The 22061-nt window shown below is 48.3% G+C and overlaps 1 protein-coding gene across 6 annotated transcripts in view; it reads right to left on the reverse strand.

Moving 5' to 3' along the window:
- The window catches only part of Znf710 (zinc finger protein 710), a 70018-nt gene that overhangs the window by 43696 nt on the left and 4261 nt on the right, over positions 1-22061 (reverse strand). Inside the window, exon 1 of one of the 6 annotated variants that reach the window (XM_050153916.1) lies at positions 7191-7372. The exons of the other annotated variants lie outside the window; for them this stretch is intronic. Within the exon in view, the coding sequence (XP_050009873.1) occupies positions 7191-7357 (167 nt within the window). The 5' untranslated portion in view covers positions 7358-7372. Of the gene's footprint in view, positions 1-7190; positions 7373-22061 lie in introns of those variants that run through there. 6 annotated transcript variants of the gene reach the window in all.

The following is a 22061-nucleotide window of genomic DNA, read 5'->3' on the forward strand; positions in this document are numbered from 1 at the left end:
TATATGCACACGTGTGAGCACGCTTGAACACAGGCACGCAAACAGGCACAGCCACACCAGGTAAACAAGCTCACTGTATTCGTTAACTTACTCGACAACTATTAACTCAGTGTCGTGTCTGCCACATACCGAGCTGACTTGGTCCCTGTGTGCATCAAGACAGCCACTTGGCAATTTCTTTGCACCAGGTACTCATTGGCTAGTGGGGTCTATTCATATTGCTTTCAAGTTTGTCTTCATTTTATTAAACCTTTTGTTATAAACTGGGCGGTGGGGGCGCACACCTTTAATCCCAGCACTCGGGAGGCGAGGCAGGAGGATCCCTGTGAGTTCAAGGCCAGCTTAGTCTGTCTACAAAGCTTGTTCCAGAACAGCCAGTGCTACACAAAGAAACTGTCAGGAGCCATTTCCCCCCTAAGAATCATTACAGAAACCATCACTCTAGGGAGTCTGCAGAATGCCCCTCACCCAATTAGCAGCAATCTCTTAGCGAACCGCCTCACATTCCAGCTATCCAGGGAACCAGGTGTGGCAACTTGTGACTCCTGGCCTACCCATCCGGATGTAACCTAACCTAGCCTACGTGCCCGGAACCACGCGGCAAGATCCCTTGCCCTGCCCCCCACTCCTTACCATATATAAACTGTAACCTGTCCCTAATAAACGGAGGCTTTGACAAATCTGCTTGGCCTCCTTCTTCTGTCTTAGCTCATTCCCTTCCAGGTAGGGCCCCTCCGAGACCCTGGAATAACTTGATTGCAGGGTGGGTTACAAACCCCTAGACTAAGTAACCCAGACCCAGAACGCAATCCACAAGAAACTGTTTCAAAAAACCAAAAACTTTTGTTTGTTCATTTGCTTATTTCTTACTTACTCAGTTAGGGTTTTGCTCTGTAACCCAAAATTGGCCTCAGATTTATGGCTATCCTCCTGCTTCAACTTCCTGAGAGGCTGGGGTTATAGGCTTTGGCCACCAAGTCTGACAAACCTTAATTTATAGTACAAGACAAATCTAAGCTGAGAGTGGAGGCAGACTCCATAATGGTAACAATGTAGAGGAGAAGACAGAAGGATCTCAGACTGGCCTGTTTCGTCTGTCACAAAACATAAAACCAATAACTAAACAAAAACAAAACAAAAAACTGACGTCATCGAGCCAGGTGGTGGTGGCGCACCTTTAATCCCAGCACTCGGGAGGCAGAGGCAGGCGGATCTCTGTAGAGGCAGGCGGATCTCTGTGAGTTCGAGACTAGCCTGGTCTACAAGAGCTAGTTCCAGGACAGGCTCCAAAACCACAGAGAAACCCTGTCTCGAAAAAAAAAAAAAAAACAACAACAAAAACAACAACAACAACAACAAAAAACTGATGTCATCGACAACAAAACTGCCATCTATGTAGGCTCTTGGGTAAAGCATCAGTCTATTTATGGTAAGTATTTATGATAAAATCTTTTCCTCATTGTTTTTACAGTCTGCAAACAAATGTTTTTTCAGAGCCAAATCTGTTTGTTTTGGGTTTTGTGGCCTGGGGGGGGATGGACCCCAGGGCCTCCTGCAGCTAGACAGGAGCACTCCCACCAAGTCACACCCCCAGACCCTGACTTTTTTTTTCTTCTGAACTTTAAAATTCAACCCCCAGCCTTAGCTGTGCCGTCCATTAAGATGGGTTTACTGTTAATTTCACTACTTCTTTATGTTATTTGCTTCGGGATTACCAAACTGACAGAATTCGTGCACGGCATTCCTGCTGCGGTTGGCTGATTTCAACACCTGTGACTGTTGCTGGTCACTTGTAACGCTGGCTAACAGCTTAACAGGTACTCTGAAGCATGCTAAGAAGGCACCCACACTTCTGTTCCTCTTTTGGCATATTGATTAGGTAGAAATGTAATCAAGTCTCCCCCAGCACATATCGGAGTTAAATACGGTCTTGCAGCTTTAACTCATTAGCATACCAGCGTTACTGTAGCAAGCTTTCCTAATACCGACTCTCCTTCCTTCTTGCCCCACTGGGTTGTGGTGAATGCCTTGCTTAATATTATTGAATTCTACTTTTTACCAAGCATTTTCCTTCTTGAATCTGGTCTCTTTGCGACGTTTACTGCCAGCCTTATTTCGCTCTGTAGAATGAACCAGCGACTTCTCAATCTTTTGCTAAAGCCACAGAACAGTGTAACACTATCAGCACCATCAAATTTGAAAATAACCAGCAAAAGCATGGGGAATGGTGTCTCGGGTGGAGGAGGAGGCAGCAGCGCTCTGATAAGAATCACGATTTTTTTTTTTCTCCTCCATTAGCAGCATATACATTTTCAGAGGAGCCAGCATTTAATTGGGATTTTTCAAATATAAACCTATTGCCATGCATAAATTTTCCATTTAAAAATCTCTAGATCTATTGAAGTGCCCCCCCCCTTCCTGGTCCTAGTATTGTTTTCTTTTTTCCTTTCCTTCTCAAATAAATCTGCCAGATTAGGCTACTTTGTTTAAACACAGAATCTGCTCTAGGATGTTAGTTTCAGTGTTGCTGTTTTGTTTGTTAATTTCAGTGTTTCTGCTTTTATCTTTAGCTGATTTTTCCTCCCACTTCCCAGGGGGATGTTTTGATACACCCACCCCTCCAACATCTCAAGCTGAACGCTTCATTTACTCTGCCTTTTCTTTCTCTTTTTCATAATAAAGGCATTGATGCCGAGCCTAGAACCAACTGTCCCCCGTAGGTTTGGTTATGTAGCCCTCTGGTTTAAACGCTTTTTCTAGGCATTTGTCACTATCTTCATGTCTTCCCTGATCCAGGAACACCTCAGAAGCAGGTTTTACAATCCTGTTGAGTGGCTGGGTTTGGGCTGCAGAGCGTTTGAATCTGCAGTGTTTTGGCTGGGTTTGCAGCCTGGTGATCAAAGACCCCCTGGTCTGGCACTGTTTCTGTTTTGGGTAGAATGTGAGTTCTTGCAGTTGGTTAAGGGAGCTGACAGCGTGTCTGCCGAGCATATGCTCACTCGCAAAGCCCAAGCGCTTGGAAACTTTTTGCTTGCCATAATGTTATGTCAAAAGTAAACGAGGAGGAAGCAAAGTTCGATAGGCGCGTGGCCATGTTCAAGGGCAGTGTGTGGCTGAAAACAGCAAGGGGAGGGGCTGCTATGAGGACCGCAAGGCGTTCATAATTTCTAGTTAAGGAGATCATGAACAATTTTTAGTGCTAACGTTTTCACGTGCATCAGATTCCCTTCAGAGCCATAGGGCTGACTAGCATGGTTCCCTCCCTTTTCTCCACACTGCTGATAAAACCGGGTTTCCGCAACCCTCCTCCCCCGTCACAGTCAAAGAAGCCACCAGAAATAACTGGATTTGGACACAACATTTGAGGATGGCCGCCTGTGAAGGACCTACCAGGTTGCTCTGATTCCGGCAAAGGGAATGAATGGATGCTCGTGTTGGACAGCCAGCTAGCTTCCCCCGCCCTTTTCTAATGACAACAGTTCTGGGGAGGGAGGGAGGGAGGGAGGGAGGGAGGGAGGGAGAGAGAGAGAGAGAGAGAGAGAGAGAGAGAGAGAGAGAGAGAGAGGGGCCAAAAATCCTAGGGAGGTCTACAGCTAGCTCTAAAACTGTTCCCAGAAGGAGGAGGAGTATGTGGCAGGAACAACAGGGGAGAAAGTGGTCCCTGGCTGTTCCTGGAGCACTCATCATTCAGTGAACGAAGCACCCAGCTCCAGTCCCGCCAGTCACCTGGGCTCCGGCCTTACCACCCTTCCTCCAGTTTCCTGGAGTCCTTCCCTACTGAGATCAACCTCCTGTCCCTACCCAGCATTCTCCTTGCCCTGAGTTCTGTGTTGAGGCCAAGAGGTCTAAGAGGATGGGGACAGGAGTAACCAGTTGTCTCAATCATTGTCTAAGTCTCTCCACCCCAGCGTAGTGGTCAGACCCCACCCAATGTGCTAGACAGTCTAGGCTCATGGAGTCAGAAGAATTGTCAGGGAATTCTGGACTCCTGGCCCTTTTCTGTAGGACTGGGATTAAGACTAAGATGGCCAACCAAATACAGCAAGATGTCAGTCATGATGGAGGTGGAGAGGCAGACTCCTGCAAGTTGTCAAGCTGTCCTCAACCTCCAGTTCTCATGCTCGCTCTCTCTGTAACACACACACACACACACACACACACACACACAGCAAACAAACAAACAAACAAATCTAGCCCAGCATCTAACATACACAATGAGTGCGCAAACTGGCTCTCCTCCTCCCTTTGCTGGGGAAGCCCAGCTCAGTTTATGCCACGTTTCAACAGCTCTTGCTACATTCACAAATGCAGAATAAGGTATGTATGCAGAACACGCCACAGTGGAAGCATTTTAGTTTGGGTAATTTCTCAACGAGCTTTAAGAAACACAGCCAAGTACAGAGGACGTACTTTTGTAAATTATCTGCGAACATCGAGAGGGAGTTCTAGGAGAAAACAATAAAGAATTCAAGCCAAAGTACCATATGCATTCCCATGAGGGGTCCTCAGCTCTCAGGCCAACATTCCCAAGGGGATTTCCACAAGCAGATATGGCCAAGTGCCTGGTCACGGTCACGCCAGGGTGAGCTCCCATACTGTTTCTTGCTCAGAACCCACTGGTGACCATGACAAGACCCCAGAGAATGGCTGAGCTTTTGACACGTCCAAGTTCGCCCAACCTGTATCTCCATCTCCACCCTCTACCTCCCATTCACACCCAGCACCGCCATCTCCTCAGACGCCCTGGGCTTGCGCTTGCAGAGCTCTCTTTGCCTGCTAGATACCATCCCCACCAACCCATGACGCCCCCTCCCCCGCCCCTAGGACAGTCAAAGAGCAGATTTTGATTTCCAGGCTGGGGAAGAAACTCAGTGTGAGGGCTTCCAGCACAAGAGCCGCCCCGCAGTCTGCTGCTGGCACTGCAAACACAACCAGCCAGGCGTGGGGGCTCTGGTCTGTAACCCCAGCATTTGGGAGACTGATGCAGGATGGTCTCCACAAGTCCAAAGCCAGACTGGGCTACACGGCAACACAAAACAGGGAACAACAAAAAGCCAAACCAGAAAACAAAATAACAACAAAACCGCTAGGGAAAGGTTCCCCGGTGTTTCACTGGGGGAGCCTTCCCCTAGCAAAAACCCACAGTGGGTTCCACAAGCTGTGTGTAAATCCGATACCCAGCATCACTTACTTGTACATCACAGAGTTGGGCCCATGGAAGGCACATGATAGAAATCTGCTGATTAAATGATGAGAAGGGAGAATTTTAAGAGGTCAGAGGTCAGAAGATTCAGGGCAGCACACAGACCCCTGATCCACAGCAAACAACGACAGCAGTGAGCACAGATACAGGTGCAGAGTTGCCTGTGCCCTGTCCACAGGGAGGCTGGGGGATGACGGTGAGCCAAGACTGAAAAGCACACCTGTTTAGATCCTGAGCTCTGGGTGCTCTCCTGCCCTCTGAGCTCAGGTCTACAGGGTCTTTTGGATCAGGGCCTGCCTGGGTAAAAGCAGCCTGTGTTTCTGTTTAACAGTCTCTGTCTACCAAGGACACAGCAGGTGACGAATGACCAAAGCTGACGGGGTGCCAAGTTAGAAGTTAGTTCACACCGGCTCCATCTCAAGCTACCCACAACAGAGACTCCCACCCTTGGACCCATGGCTCCCCGCAGCGCTAAGGGTGGGCAGAACACCCCTCAAAGGACACCCAAGTGGCCCACCATTAAGAGTAGTCAGTCCGTTTCCCCAAATGAAGCTGGCTAAAGAGCAAAGTGACAAGCTCCATCTGAATCTAAGGTTGCAGAAGGGAATCTATCATGCTCTGTCACCCATGGGGGAGGGACACAGTCTGGGATGGGGGGGATGCTGCACTAGGAAGAAAGGGAGGGCAGAGCAGATAAGGGATCTCATCCACCAGCAAGATAACAGGGAGAGAGTGACAAAGGAGCTGGGAGCAGAGCTGGTGCTTGGAGAGAAAGGAAGAGCATATTAAAATTTAAACAAAGCCCACCCCAGGGGAAGCATCCAGGCTCCCTCTCCCAACCTGCACCTCTCATTTCTAGCTGGAGTCATCAGGTTCATAGAAACTCAAATGACGCTTCTGGGGGGGGGGGGAGGCTTGTGTGGTTGTTTTTTTGGTTGTTGTTGTTACCCATTTGGGCAGCAGCAGCTGGCATGTTGGGTCTCTTGGGGGAAGGCAGTTTGGGCCTCCTCAAGCCTGTGGCCTTCCCAGGCAGGCTTGAGAGAAGACAGCAGGCTGGGCTGGGCCTCAGCTGGACAGTCCTGTCAGGATAGAAGGGTTCAGAGGTTGAGGAGTATTCTGATGTGTGGACATAGCCAAACACAGGCCTCAATGTCAGCATGAGTAGAAAAAAAGCTAAGGAGAGAAGGCCCCAAGAGCCCCCCCACCAACTACCATGTGGAACAGGGGGAGGGAAAGGAGGAAGACCCAGGCAGGACAGGGAACAGGAAGGCCCAATTTAGCCCACACGAATGCTACTTCCTCAAGAAAGTCCGTCTAACTTCCCTCTGTTCCTTTACCAGACGAAAATCGAAGGCTTAGGGTGTGGGAGGCTCAGGTCTGGACAGGAGCCTGCACAGGATATCAGAAGCTCCTTCCACCCAAGGCCCAGCAGGGCCAGCCTCAGCATTTTCCCACAGTGGTCTCTAGATTTTGGACAGGATGTTTGTTTTAGGGCTATCTTCCTACCAAAGAGACAGGCCTCAGTTCCCTGGCAGGCTCCCTTCTGCCCTAAGCCCTAGGAGAAGGTTTCCCAGGGAACCACAGCCTGAGTGTTGCCTGAGGTTAGAAGGGCAAGACAGGGCCTCTGAACCCAGACCTGGAGCTCACTGTACAAAACAGAGGCACCAAGATAAACTTTTCTCTCCCAGGCCAACAAGGCTAGCATCTCCCAGGCTTCTTGCTAGCTATGTATGTGGGAAAGAGAAGTCTTAAAACTTATAATCCCCCAAAGCCAAAACCAAACAAGCAGGCAGCGTTAAAACAAAAGATGGTGTCCAGTGAAAAGAAACAAAATGCTATGGGTATTTCTGCAAGACAATGTCGCCGCCTAACTATGTCCTTAGGGGAGAACAGAGGCTGTCCTAGTGAGGCTTTGTCTGGCTGTGAAGAGACACCATGACCAGGCAATTCCTAAAAAGGAAAGCATTTCATTCACAAGGTGGCTTACAGTTTAGATGTTTGGCCCGTGATCATCATGGCGGCGAGCACGGCGGCGAAGCAGACAGACACGGTGCTGGCTACAACTCGATCAGAAGGCAACAGGAAGTGAACTGACACACTGGGTGGTGTCCTGGGCAGTGTCTTGAGCATAGGAGACCTCAAAGCCCGCCCCATAGTGGGTGTGGCTCCAACAAGGCCACACCCACTCCAACAAAGCCACACCTCCTAATAGTACTTCCTTTAGGGGGTCATTTTCTCTCAAACCACCACAGAGGCTAATGCTTATAATCTCCGTACTTGGGAAGCTGTGGCAGGAGGTTTGCCAAGAGTTTGAGGCGAGCCTGGGCTAGAGAGTTTCCAGACTAGCCTGGTCTACAGGGTGAGACCCTGTCTCCAAAATCAAAAACAATGACAACAAAAACCAGAACACAACTTAACTGCAGAAGACTGCATTAAATAAATCCCAGTCCTGGGGCTGAAGGATGCCTTGCTTGGTAAACTCCTTGCTGTGTGGTCCTAAAACTAGAGTTTGAGCCACACCTTTAATCCCAGCATTTGGGGGGCAGAAGCAGGCAGATCTATGAGTTCAAGGCCAGCCTAGTCTACAAAGAGAGTTCCAGGACAACCATGACCACCACACAGAGAAACCCTATCTTGACTTGAGTTTGACTCCCACTACTCAAGCAGCTGCAGCTACCCCAGTACTGAGCAGACAGAGGCAAGGGGATCCCCAAGGTTTGGCCAATCAAAGCCAATTGGTGAGCTCCAGGCAGACAGCAATTGAGGAAGACACCCGATGCCAACCTCTGATTAAAAAGCCCATCCACTGGCTCAAAAGAATGCTATAAACTCTTTACAGTGATCTGAAGGAGGCTGTTTAACCCAAAGAGAATTTTAATTAAAAAACTAATTTAACATTGTTAATTAAGTAACAAGACGGTACAAACTGTGCAATCTCATATTTTGAATTGAAAATACACTGAAAGGGTTTACATAGACTCTCCTTTAAAAATACTAATAATTATAGATTTTTTTTTCCCCGCCATTCATAATCCTAATTTTCCTGCAACAAATCTCTTTGTAATAAGAAAAAAAGTCATGCTGGGTGGTGGTGGTGGTGGTGGTGGTGGTGGTGGTGGTGGTGCAGGCCTTTAATCCCTGTACACAGAAGCAGGGGCAGAATCTCTTGAGTTCGAGGCCAGACAGCCAGGGCTACACAGAGAACCAAAAAAGAGGTCAATCAGAGGTAATTTTCATATGATCTCTGTGTGTTATTCTGTCTGTCGTGCATACATGTGTTCTTGGGGTGTGTGCACTGGACCTTGTCCCCACAAATGCACTTGTGTGTGCTCTCCTCCTTATTTTCTTTCCAGACAGATGTCTCACTGACGCTGCAGCTCACCAGACAGACTGGCTCTGCCTGTTCCCACTTCCCTGAGCTGAGCTTACAGACCTGACTGGCCTTTTACATGGCTGCTGTTGGGCCTTTATGTTGGTGAAGTAAGCAAGCAAGCAAGCAAGCAAGCGCTTTTCCAGCTGAAATGTTTCCCCGACCCCCTTTTTGTTAATTTTGAGACCGGGTCTCAGGCTATACTTCCACACTAGCTTGGTACAGACCGGCCTTGAACTCTTGGTAACCCCGTGATCTTCCTAGCTCGGTCTCCAGCAGAATTTCGAGTACATACCACCATGCATGGCTACTGTTATTCTGAGAGAAAGGGGCAGGGGCGATGCTAGCTCCAAGATCCAAACTTTTCATTCACCAAACACATGAAGGAGTTGGATTTGAAAAAAAAAAAAAATAGTTGACAGAAACTTTTTTTTTTATTGGACAAAGTTTCTCTGTATAACAGCCCTGACTGTCCTGAAACTCACTTTGTAGACCTCGAACCCACAGAGATCTGCCTACCCCTACCTCCCTGGGATTAAAGGCGTGCGCCACCACCACCCAAGGAAACACCCAGTCCAGGGCCACACAACGAAGTTTCGAATTCTGAGGACATAGCCTCTCTGTGCAGGTCCTCTCCGTGGGGGGGGGGGGGGGGGGGGAGAGGGGGGGGAAAAAGCGAAGCCCCTTTATCTTGGCTCTTCTTTGAAGAAAGGGCAGTGGCCACCACAGCAGACAGTAAATTCAGAAGAGAGGGGAAATAGCCAGTCTCCAGCTGGGTTTACCTGCAATCCAGCAACTCAGGAGACTGAGGCAGAAAGACTGCTCGGTATTAGAGGCTAGCCCAGGCAACACAGCAATAGTCTATCTTGCATGGGGATGTACATGTATGCGTGTGTGTTCTAGAAGTGGTGGCTCATACCCATAATCCTAGCATTTGAGAGCCAGAGGTAAGAGGATCAGGAATTTACTGCCAGCCTACTCTGGGCTACTCTGCTGATTTAAGACTAGCTTGGGGGCGGGCGGTGGTGGCGCACGCCTTTAATCCCAGCACTCGGGAGGCAGAGGCAGGCGGATCTCTGTGAGTTCGAGACCAGCCTGGTCTACAGAGCTAGTTCCAGGACAGGCTCCAAAGCCACAGAGAAACCCTGTCTCGAAAAAAACAAAAAACAAAAACAAAAAAAAAAAAAGGCTAGGGGCAGATTCTGCGCGGAGATTTGGGGGCAGAGAATTAATTTTCACAATCTAGGTTTTTTTAAAAAAAGTCTCCAAAGTCGGGGTCAGCAGCGAAATTCCCATGAGCTCTCTAAGAGAAGCAGAACCCTGCCCACACTACGGGGAGGTTTCCCCAGATAAGGATGGAGCCGAAGAAGATGGACAGAGCATTTAGAACGCCACGTTAGTTAGATGTGGTCCTCATTCAAACTGGTGTCCTGGAGCCCAAGGGAGCACAACTCCACTTGGCACAGACTTATTATTCACGTACCAGGAAAAGCTCGGGAGCAAGGGAGGCAGCTGGATGCCTCCAGGCCTGGTTAGGATCAAAAGCCTATGTTAAGTATCAGAAGGCATCTCTCTGGGGAACAGTTATTGTGCAGCCCCTCTTCACTCACCCATGCAACTCCACCACCGGCAGGAACTCACATGGAGATGGGACGGCACCGAGACCCAGGGACAGGGCAAAGGCGGGCTGTCGGGATGTGTCCCTGGTGGAACTGCCAAGTGACAGGGTACTGCGCCCATCAGCTCACACACACAAATCCCAAGAACTTCCTAGCCCTGAGACCACCACCTAAAAGGACCCTGACTTTGCGAAGAAACAGGAACTCTAACTTAGAAATAAGCACATCACACACCACGCCAGCTGGTACAGGATGGTTCCATCCAACTCTTCCTGAAGTTGTAGCCTGTAAATTAGTCTCGTATTATACACATACACGGCTAACGCCTCCAGCGTTGTCTCTACACAGCGTTTCTCCTCAGCACAGGGACAGCAGTCAATACTCCGGCTTTGGAAAACAATGCAGATATTTCTGAGACCAAAAATAAAGACAAGGGGCTGGAGAGATGGCTCAGAGGTTAAGAGCATTGCCTGCTCTTCCAAAGGTCCTGAGTTCAATTCCCAGCAACCACATGGTGGCTCACAACCATCTGTAATGAGGTCTGGTGCCCTCCTCTGGTCTGAAGGCATACACATAGAATATTGTATACATAATAAATAAATGAATAATTAAAAAAAATAAAGACAGGGCTGGAGAGATGGCTCAGAGGTTAAGAACACTGACTGTTCTTCCAGAGGTCCTGAGTTCAATTCCCAGCAACCACATGGTGGCTCACAGCCATCTATAATGAGATCTGGTGCCCTATTCTGTCCTGTAGGCAGACATGGAAACTAACACTGTATACTAAATAAATAAATAAATATTAAAAAAGACAAAAAATACATAACTTTTCTCACCTTTAATTAAAGGCATACCACCCAATTTACACCTGTGTTTAGAAAAATACTTTTTAAAAATTATTCTGCTGGAATCTTCTAAAGGACTAAGTGCTTTCGGCTCTGAAAACTTCTTGACCATAAGACAAAGTAAAGGCATCAGCTTCAGAGAGCAGAGAGTGATCTCTCTGGGCATCAGGCAGTGGCCAGCACCTACCTGAGGCCAGTTCACAGGCAGTAATAAAAGCTCCCTTGAAATAATGCTGAAGTTCAGATGTTCTGATAAAAGCTGGCCACTTCAAAGATAGGACTGCAGAGTCCATCTCTAATCTCCATCATTGTGTCTGATGCAGCGGGCAGGGCTTGCCTTTGCTACCTACTGCCCAAGCCTTGCCCTGGTGAGACACAGCAGAGATTTACACACATTCAACTGGGTCTAGCCAAGGCAGATGAGGAAGACAGGCTCTTGACCAATGAAGTATCAATTCAAAGGAAGAGAGCTTGGAGCTGGGCAGGGTGGTACACGTCTTTAATACCAGCTGTCAAAATTTTATAATTGTATAATCTGCTGAGGCTTTATGCACACCAGGCCAGCAACACCCACTCCCTATATTATGGAAGTTCACTCTTTTTCTTTCTTTCTTTCGTTTGTTTTTCTTTTCTTTTTTTTTAAATTTATTTATTATGTATAGAGTGTTCTGGGCACCAGATCTCATTATAGATGGTTGTGAGTCACCATGTGGTTGCTGGGAATTGAACTCAGGACCTCCGGAACAGCAGTCAGTTCTCTTAACCTTTGAGCCATCTTCTCAGCCCTTCGTTTGTTTTTCAAGGCAGAATTTCACTGTGTATTCCTGGCCATCCTAAACTCAAGAGTTCCGCCCGCCTCTGCATCCCAAGTGCTGGGGTTAAAGGCGTGCGCCACCATTGGCCCATTTCCCTCTCTTCCAGTTCACGTCCAGCTACCTCTAGGTCACGCTCTTTCAGCAGCCCTCTTATCTCTCCATAACAGTTGTGAGGCAAGAGTTGACATCTGGTGTTGTAGCAACACTCAAACTGCACCGAACGCCAGTACCTCAGAATACCTTAGAAAGTGCCTTTCAGAGACTGGCCAGAAAGAGCAAGCCGGACTCGCCCGCAATCACAGGACAGGTGGCCTTACAACATTCTTATTATTATTCAAGAAGAGTAACATCGATTTTACCATAAATTCTGCTCAATCAATAGGTATCTATTAAGCAATGACTCTTCCCAACAGTGAGCCAGGCACTGGTCGGTGATCCAGAAAGAAGGAACATGGCTCCAAGCTTTCAGAAAGCTGAGTCTAAGTGTGGGGGTCTGAGCAGGCCGTCCCTTCCTGTTTTAAGGTCCTAACAAACCCTCAGCACAGCTGCGCGAAATCCACTCCTTCATACTTCTACAGGGAAGGGCAAACGCGTAGTTTTCCACTCTGCTCTCCCCACCCCTGGAGCAATCAGGGAGGACCTAACTGGGCCAGCAACTTCTACATCAACAATGAAAGGATCAGGTGTGCTGGCACATGCTTTCAGTCCCAGGCAGAGGCAGGAGGATTTCTGTGAGTTTATGGCCAGCCTGGTCTACAAAGTGAGCTCCAGGATAGCCAGGAAGTTATACAGTGAGACCCTGTCTAAAAAACAAACACATGCGGAACACGGCCTGTAAGTACCAAGAGCAAACAACCGTCAAGCTTGTAGTCTATACCCAGTGAAACTAATTCTTAAATATAATAAAATCAAATTTTTAGCCATTTAGAAACTGAAATTTTCTGATTGAAAAACCATCGCCATAAAATGTTATAATCCTAGGAAGAGCTGAGATGAAGGGGAAACCCGGCATAAACCAGATGCTGAAGACGAGGAAAAAGACAGCCAAGACAGCGATAAGCACACACAGCATCTAAAACAGCATCCGGGTGACGAGATGGCTCAGCAGCTATGGGACGCCAAGTCTAACAACCTGAACCAGAGTTCACTCATCAGCTCTCGCAGGGTAAAACAGAACTCTCCTAAGTTGTCCCTCGAGTTCTAATGAGTGAGCGAGTGCTTGAGTGTGCACACACGCACACACACACTCGTAAAAAAAATTTTTTTTAGCAGCACTTGTTTTAGTTAGGGCTTCTATTGCTGAGACACCATGACCACAGCAACTCTTACAAGGAAAACATTTAATCGAGGGGGCTCGCTTACAGTTCGGAGGTTCAGTCCATTAAAATCATGGCAGCGTGCAGGCAGACATGGTGCTGGCTACATCAGAAGGCAACAGGAAATGGTCTGTGACAGTGGGCGGTGTCTTGAGCATAGGAAATCTCAAAACCCACCCCCACAGTGACACACTTCCTCCAAGGAGGCCATACCTACTCCAATGAAGCCACACCTCCTAATAGTACCTAACAGTGAGTTTATGGGGGGACAATTACATCCAAATTACTACAGCAACTAATTTATTTGTGGAATTAAAGAAAAGAAGGTGGGAATGGTGTTGTACGCCTTTGATCTCAGCACTCAAGAGGCAGAGGCTGGAATAGCCATGAATGAGGTCAGCCTGGTCTACACAACATAGCAGAGCCCCTCACCAAAAAGAAGCCAGGTGGTGGTGGTGCACGCCTTAATCCCAGCACTCTGGAGGCAGAGGCAGGCGGATCTCTGAGTTTGAGACCAGCGTGGTCTACAGAGTGAATTGTAGGACAGTCAGGGCCACACAGAAACCCTGTCTTGAAAAACAAAACAAGACAAAAAGAGGAGGGAGAGAAGAAAGAAAAGACAGAAGAAAAGAAAAAAGAAAAGCAGCTAAATTACTGTGACAAATGAATGCTAGAGGAGACAACAGTGACTGTATTGTTTGGGGGGGGAAAAGATAGGGCGTGGTTATGTACACCTTTAATCCCAGCCAGGTGAGTTTGAGTCTAGCCTGATTTACATACTGAATTCCAAGGAGTCTCAAAATATGAACAAACAAAAGACAGACACCAAGTATCTCTAAATCTTTTGCAGTCTATAGATGTAAAAAGAAAATAGGCCGGGCAGTGGTGGTGCACGCCTTTAATCCCAGCATTTGGGAGGCAGAGGCAGGCGGATCTCCGTGAGTTCGAGGCCAGCCTGATCTACAGAGCTAGTTCCAGGACAGATAGGGCTACATAGAGAAACCCTGCCTGGAAAGCTTCCCCCCCCAAAAAAAAAAAAAGAAAGAAAAGAAAGGCGACAGCAGACTGGCCTGCCCACCAATGTAGACAGAAACCTGGAACCCAGGATAAGGAAGCCTACTCCTACTGAGGCAATCGGGGTGAGGGTTAGGGGGTGGGGGCAGCACACGATGGAAGGTCAGGGGCAGCTGCCTAGGGAAGCAGGCACAGGTTTCCAGCTTGGGCAGGGGTGAACAGGCCCACACAAGTAGGGGTACAGAGGGAGGACGAGCAAAGGCATTTTCCACAAGCCTCCTTGAGGTCTAAAGCTAATAGAGTCACAACGATAGAACAAAGCACTTGTCAGACGCGACCGTTTGTAGGTCCAGTGTCCAGCATCAGAATCAAAGTGAGATTAACCAACCACACCGCTGGCTTCCAAAGGGCACCTACAGTTCTCAAGAGAGCAGGTCGGACGTGGTCAGTACTGGGAAGACTGGTGTGACTGACAGGTAACACCAGCGGTCAAGTTTGCCTCTGTGTTTTCCCAGGCATGCAGAACTGCCTTCACCACCAGAAAGCCACAACCATGCCATCACCGTCCTGCTGGAGATGGGAGGGTGTCCAGGGTGACACACAGTCATACAACCTCCCCCACCCCCAGACGAACCACACACAAGGGAGCTGTCACCAGAGTTAGTTTCTCATCCGTGCTTTCCGTGGCTGTCCTTCCAGCCTCATTCTGACTCCGTCGTTCCTAACCAGGGGTACAGAGGGAACACAGTCAGGCCGCGATCTCTTCTGCTTAGTTCTGACTGCTCAGAAAACCCTTACGTTCCCCCACAGCTCTCCGCGAACTCCCAGAAATAAACACACAATAGAGCATATATATTTAATACCAGAACGGTACAACGGCGGGTGTGAAAGACGGAACCAAAGCCCTCTTAGAGGCCAGCTTACTCCTGATAGTGATTTGACCTCGTTTGCAAACACACGCATACATGTTATAAAGGGAAAAATCATACAAATGAAAATTCAGATAGCTCGGGAAAGAGTAAAAGAGAAGGCAAAGCCTCTGTTGCGGGGGGGGGGGGGGGGGACACAAGGCAGTGGGGGTGGGGGAGGGTCGGGCCTGGGAGCACTGCGCGTTAATCAGGAGGTAATAAAAGCAGTTATTTCACCTTATGATGCTGCTGACATGCATTTGGCCCAGCTTCAGTTTTAACACCCTTTAATCTGTTCCGTTTGGGGATCTACCCCAATTTCCTCTTACAGTCCCCTCCCCTAATTCAAGGGTGCAACTCTTCAAAGGCTCGGCTAACGCAATGTTTAGTCTTCAAGGCTGCCGGCATCACGCTTGCTAATTCTTTGCTTTGCAAATTAGAGGAACTTGGACCCAGTGGCGAAGCGGGATTTCAGGGGCAGTCTGGGAACCTGGACCCAGCCACTCTCTGTTTCCTTAGGAAAATTCTTCCTGTCACACACGTGAACAATCAGGAAACACTTACTACGGGGGAGGGCGCCTCGCTACTACCACAGGATCTCACCCCCAGCCCACCTGTGTCCGAGGATGCTCGCTACATGTGTCTGGCTCTGTCTAGTGCTTGCTACATGTGACTTCAGCAAAGTTATTCTATTTAAAGGAGCTAATTTAAATATTGAAACAGAGCTCCCTACAGTAGCACAGGCCCCGCAATTCCAGCACAGGAAGTATAGGAAAGGGGATTCGGAGTTCGAGGCCAACTTCAGCTCCACACAGCACGCTGGAGGGCAGCCTGGGCTACAGGACTGTTTCAATCTCCACCCCCGCCACCACCAGAAGAAAAAAAATAAGGAATTAAGCTAATTGACGGTATGTAAAGTACTTAGAATTGTGCCCAGGACATAGTAAGTACTGTTGAATCAAAGATCTGGGTGATAGCTAGTCACAGTCTGCCCTGGCTATGGAGCAAGGTAAGTTTAAGCCTTGTCTCAAAATAAAAAGCGAGGGTCAGCAAGATGGCTCAAAGGGTAAGGGTACTGACCATCACATCTAACAACCCAGGTTCAATCCCCAGGACCCACATGGTGGTAGGAGAGTGGATGCCCACAAATTGTCCTCTGACAGCCACGTGCACATACACTCCTCCCCCACACAATCATTTTATTAAAATGAAAGTGAAAGAAAAGGGGAAAAAAGAAAAAGAAAAAGGGCTACAGCTGTAGCCAGTGGTGACATTTTTCTCTGGCTTTGCATGCAAGAGACCCTGAGTTCTATCACCAGCAGCTTAGCTTAGACCAGTGGTTCTCAACTGTCCTAATGCTGCGACATTAATACAGTTCCTTGTGTCATGGTGACTCCCAACATAAAATTACTCCATTGCTACTTCATAACTGTAACTTTGCTACCATTCTGAATGGTAATGTAAACATCTAAAATGTGACCTCTGGGAAGGGACAAGACCCACAGGCTGAGATCCACTGTGTCAGAGCCAAGGGCTCCTCTGATTCTAATGAGTAGTCTTCTTCCTAAACACCACAAACAAAACCTGCATCGCTCCAGTAAAAACCCCATCCCAACTGCAGGAAATAAAGGACTGTCTAGTCCTCCCTGAAGTGACTTCAGGGAGCCAGGGACTAAATTCCCACCCACGAATGACTGAGCAGGTTTCCCACCCCACCCCCCTTAACTTCCACTTCTGGTAGAAACCTTACCTCTCTCTTCCCTAAAGCCCTTTGACCTTGTCAGTTTTCCTTACTTAGGCTCAGTCTCCCTGAGTACAGTCTGGGCCACAAAGCTCCAATACCCTTACAACGTCCTGATCCTGATCCGTGTCATAAAAGCTCTAAGGGCACTGAGTGCTTTACTAAAGTGAAAGGGGAGACCCCAGGGGTGAAGGCTGCAGGGCGCAGTGGTGGAGGCGGCAGTGGCGCTGACCCTGGCCCTCAACAGGCTTGCAAACAGCACAAAGCTCCAAAACTAAAGGTCAGAGCCGCCAGAAGGGCCCTGGGAAATTGCCTAATTCCCTGCTACTTGGCAGAGCCGGTGTTCCAGGTCATACCGCTCCTTGCCTGCAAAACTAATAACCTTCCAGTTCGGGTCTTGTGTCCACCTGTGCCACCTCTGGTGTGCTCTTGTTAAAATGCAGGTTCAGCAAACCTGCCCAGGGGCCCAGGAGTCTGCATTTCAACCAGGCTCCCAGATAATGCAGATGGTGCTGGTACATCAACCACATAGAACAGCAAGATTCATGTCCAAGTGAACAGACCCAGCCAGGCCTGGTGAGGTGCCTGGAATCCTAACACTGGGGAGACAGGGGCAGGAGAGTGGCTGTGAACTTAAGGCAAGCAGGGTTTGGTGGCACGTGCCTGCAATCCCAGCACTTGGGAGCTGCTAAAGGAGGACCGGGTGTTCAAGGCCAGTCTCTCAGCTACACAGCAATTGAGGCCAGCCTTAGTTACTAAAAACAACCAAACAAACAGAAACCCATCAAGAGGGGAGAGGAGCTGTCAGCAGGATAGCTTCGCAGGCTAAGGTACCTGCTGTCAAGCCCCACAACCTAAGTTCAATCCCCCAGGATCCATATGATGGAAAGTCAAAATTGTCCTCTGATTCCACACAAGGTGCCATGGCATTCTTGTGCTCAAACACATACATAGTGAAGAAATAAAATGTTTGGGGGATGGAGAGATGGCTCAGCAGTTAAGAGCAAAGGCTGCTCTTCCAGAGGACCCAGGTTCAATTCCCAGCATCCACATGGCGGTTCACAACCATCTATAACTGCAGTTCCAGGGGATCCAACACCATAATGCAGACACGAATGCAGACAAAACAGCAATGCACATAAAATTAAATAAAATCTTTAATAAAAAGAAATAAAATGTTAATAAAGGTTTTCAGTCAGACGGGTACCAGCTGTCTAAACCTGTGCATTATTACCCAGAGTGCCTTTCTCTTCTTTACTGTTTCTATTTCCAAAGAAAGAAAAGACAACAATGTATACCACCCTGATTAAAACGCTCCTTCCCAGTCAGGAGGCTGTTTCAAATGCCCTTTCTTCAGGGACCGTCCCTTTGCTCCTCCCTCCCTAATTATTGCCTCCCATGCCTCTGAACTTTTTCCTTTGAAGCATTTATAACAACTGTAATTAAAGAGTATTTGTGTAATTATTCGTTTAATGTCTGTCTCCCAGACAGACTGTGAGCTCCAGGAGGACGGGTCAGCATAGTGCCTAGAACACCATAGACTGCCCAGACACAGGCAGCTGCGCTGATCTGGACCTCGCTGGGCTAGCAGACTGGCCTGTATATGTGGGACATCTGGAGACTCCAAAGCCAATGGTGACCTTTCTTGTGTGTGTGTGTGTGTGTGTGTTCCTATATGTGGGTGCATTTGTGTGTGGGGATGCATATATTCATGTCTACATGCATCCACTTGGTTTTGAGATATGGTCTCCTGGATTAGTTAGGGTGCCTACCCAGTAAGCCCCTGAAACCCTCCTGTCTCCACCTCTCCAATTCTAGAGTTACAAGTGTGTACCATGGATTTCATGTGGGTGCTGACCCTCTAACTCTGGTCCTCCTGTTTGCAAGGCAAACACTTTCCCGCCTGAGCCATATGCCCAGCCCTCAACAGTACAGTCCTAAGCTTTAAAATTCCCACCAGTGTAAACGTACTCCAATCAGGTAGGGGTGTAGCTCAGTGGTTCTGCACATGTGCAAAACCCTGGATTCAATTCAGGCATCACCTGTGTTCATACGTGTGCGCATGCATCCTAAATTCTTGTCAGGTACAAAAATAGTCCTGAACTGGGACTGGTACTGGGGAGTAACCAGAGCCTGGAAAGCAGGCTCACCCTTTCAGCCCTCATCGGCCGAGCCATCATCAGGCAGTGTGAGGACCCCTCTCTCTGGGGCAGACTGACAATGCTTTTATCTGCTCCTCTTCCACTGTCCTTTCAGAAGAACCCAGAAGCTGAAGACCCAGTTCCTTTGTACGAGTAGAGAGGCCTGGCCACATTGTTACTGTAGGGAAGCAAAGTCAGAAGCCACTCCACCTGGCTCAGACGCTAGCTAGCTCTGAGGCCCCAGACAAGTGCCTTGACTCCTCTGGGCTGTTTCCCAGGCTACCAAGCGAGAGCACAGCCATGTGTTTGCCAGCACCTGACAAGGACTATGGGAGATGATATATATACTTTAGCATAATCCTGGCCCGGAACACCTGACTATGTAATTCTCCCAGTGTCCAATTCAAAACCTCTCTATTGTTTTGCAGAAGTCTCCACCCTGTGGCTCCACCCATTCAGGATCCACTCTTCCCAGCCCCCTCCTGCCTTACCTGTCTGGAGCTTGTTTGAGACAATGAATCACAGCACAACTCTGCAGTTCCCATCAATCACCTCCCTGTCCCTGCCTCTGTGTGTCATTTCTGGGCTACTCCTGGGAGGGAAATGCTTTTCCTAATGCCCAGTACATCATTCAACAAGTATTTATGAAAGGCCAACTGTATATTAGTCTTACATGGGCTTAGCAATGGGCAAAGCAAATAAGCAATAAATAAATCAATAATAAATAGATTGGAAGGGGAAAATCCATACGGAGCCAAGCTCTCTGCCCCACTAAACAGACATTCTAGCAGATCTAAACCCTGAATGGAGATCAGCTAGCTGAGGCCCTTGCTTCTGTCCCCATTCTTCCCCTCCGGCCAACCCTAAATAAACCACGCACAAGCACAAAGTATGAAGAAAGTATTCCAGATCAAAACCCAGTAATTTAGGGACATCCCGGTGACTAAACTCCCACCCCGCTGAACTGCTACGGCTTTAAAGAGGTTGGTGTTAAAATAGCAAGCTCCCCTGATAACTGCCCTGGCCTGCCCAGTCCCCCAGAGCAGCAAGGACGGCAGACCTAGAAAATAAGGCCGTGTTGCCCTGGCCTGCACAGGCACTACAAGCCCCTGGTTGGCGCCACGTCTTCATCGCCACGTTCTTTGAAGGATGTGCGGCCGGGAAGCCATAGCAGCAGTCAAGGTAGAGGCCTTGTGGGAAGTGCTGGGAACAGATCCCGGGCTCCCCGCTATTAACTGTTAGGTCAATGGGCTGCTTCCTGTCTTGGATGTTTTTAAGCAGTCTCTAAGATTTTCTAGCTTTGAAGTCAAAGCAATGGTTCGACCATCTTTACCAGAGACCTAGCATAGGTGGGATCCTTCCCTTCTGCAAACTGAGTGAGCTTGCATGGGGCCAAGCCCTGGTAAGGCGTGAGGGACCTGTGGGTGACTGCAGCAAAGGAGGAACCTGCACCAAACCAGTGTGTGGGGAGTGGTGGCCCCCTCACCTGTTTCCTCTGAAAAGCAATAGATGCCTCCTTTTAGATTTCTACTATTCCGTGGTTCTCAACCTGCCTAAGGCTGCGACCCTTTAATGCAGTGTCTCATGCTGTGGTGACCCCCAGCCATAAAATTATTTCATTGTTACTTCACAATTGTAATTTGACCACTGTTAAGAATCAGGCAGGGGCCGGGCGAGGGTGGCGCAGGCCTTTAATCCCAGCACTCAGGAGGCAGAGGCAGGTGGATCTCTGTGAGTTCGAAACCAGCCTGGTCTACAAGAGCTAGTTCCAGGACAGGCTCCAAAAGCCACAGAGAAACCCTGTCCCGAAAAACCAAAAAAATTAAAAATTATAAAAAAAAAAAAGAAAAGAGAAAAGAATCAGGCAGGGCAGTGGTGGCACACGTCTTTAATCCCAGCACTCGGGAGGCAGAGGCAGGCAGATCTTCATGAGTTCAATACCAGCCTGGTCTACAAAAGCTAGTTCCTTCCAGGATAGATAAGGCTATTTCACAGAGAAACCCTGTCTCAAAAAAAAAAAAAAAAAAAGAATTCTAATATAGGTCAGGCAAGGGTGGCACAGGCACATGCCTTTAATCCCAGCACTCAGTGGGCAAACAAGATGTCTGTGAGTTCGTAGCAGCCTGGTCTACACAGTTAGTTCCAGGGCAGCTAGGACTGTTACACTGAGAAAACTCTGTCTCGAAAAACCAATAAATAAAAATAAAAAAGAATCATAATGTAAAATATATGATATGCAACCCCCAAAGGGGTTAGTTACCCACAGGTAACTTATACCCTTCTAGAAACAAGCCATGCCAGAGCCAGGCGTGATGGCACATGCCTATAGTCTCAGCACTTGGGAGAGACAGGAAGATCACCAGTTCAAGGCCAGTCTGGACTCAGTAGTGAGATTCAGTCTCAAAAGAGAAGGAAATAGTCGTTAGCTGCTTCCCAAGATCAGCCTTACTAGAGAGGTTTCTAGGCCACAAGGCAAACCAGAAGCTATGCAAACTCTCTGGTGATCCCCATTACTCTTTCCTCCAACCCAAAAGATATTCTAGACCTTGTCAGAGATCCTAAAATAAAATGCCTCATTGTGACAGAAGAGCACAAAATAGATGCCTCATACACCATGGGCCCAAGGGTCAGCTCAGAACAGCTTGAAGAAGACACGCCAGGCAACAGAGAAGTCAGTCTGTCCCTGTGAAACTCACAGAACTCTTGGCACATGGTCATGTAGGAAACCAGACCAGACTAGAGGAACCAGATAGGATCCACCTGTCCATTTCCCCCTACCCCAAGCTCTATCCAGTGCCCTCAGGCAGCAAAGCCAGCTCCACAAGGTGGCTGGAGCTAGGAGCTGTCAATTCAAGGTTGTGCTCCAAGAACAGCAGGTGCCTGGCACGGGGTTAGGGTGTGGGATGAGAGGGGAGCAGACCAAAACACAGAGCAAGCTCTCAAAGGTAAGTTTGCTTTGAAACAAGTGAAAAAGCGATGGTCACACGACCTCTCAAAATAAAAACCAGACAGGCCCATCAGCTTTGATAACAATACACTTTCTTAAATCTAAAGACGGTGAAGGACCGGACCTTTTCCCCCTTTCCCAC

Source organism: Alexandromys fortis, unplaced genomic scaffold, assembly GCF_014885135.2.
Source record: "Alexandromys fortis isolate MF-2015 unplaced genomic scaffold, M_Fortis_MF-2015_v1.1 scaffold_86, whole genome shotgun sequence".
Taxonomy (NCBI): domain Eukaryota; kingdom Metazoa; phylum Chordata; class Mammalia; order Rodentia; family Cricetidae; genus Alexandromys; species Alexandromys fortis.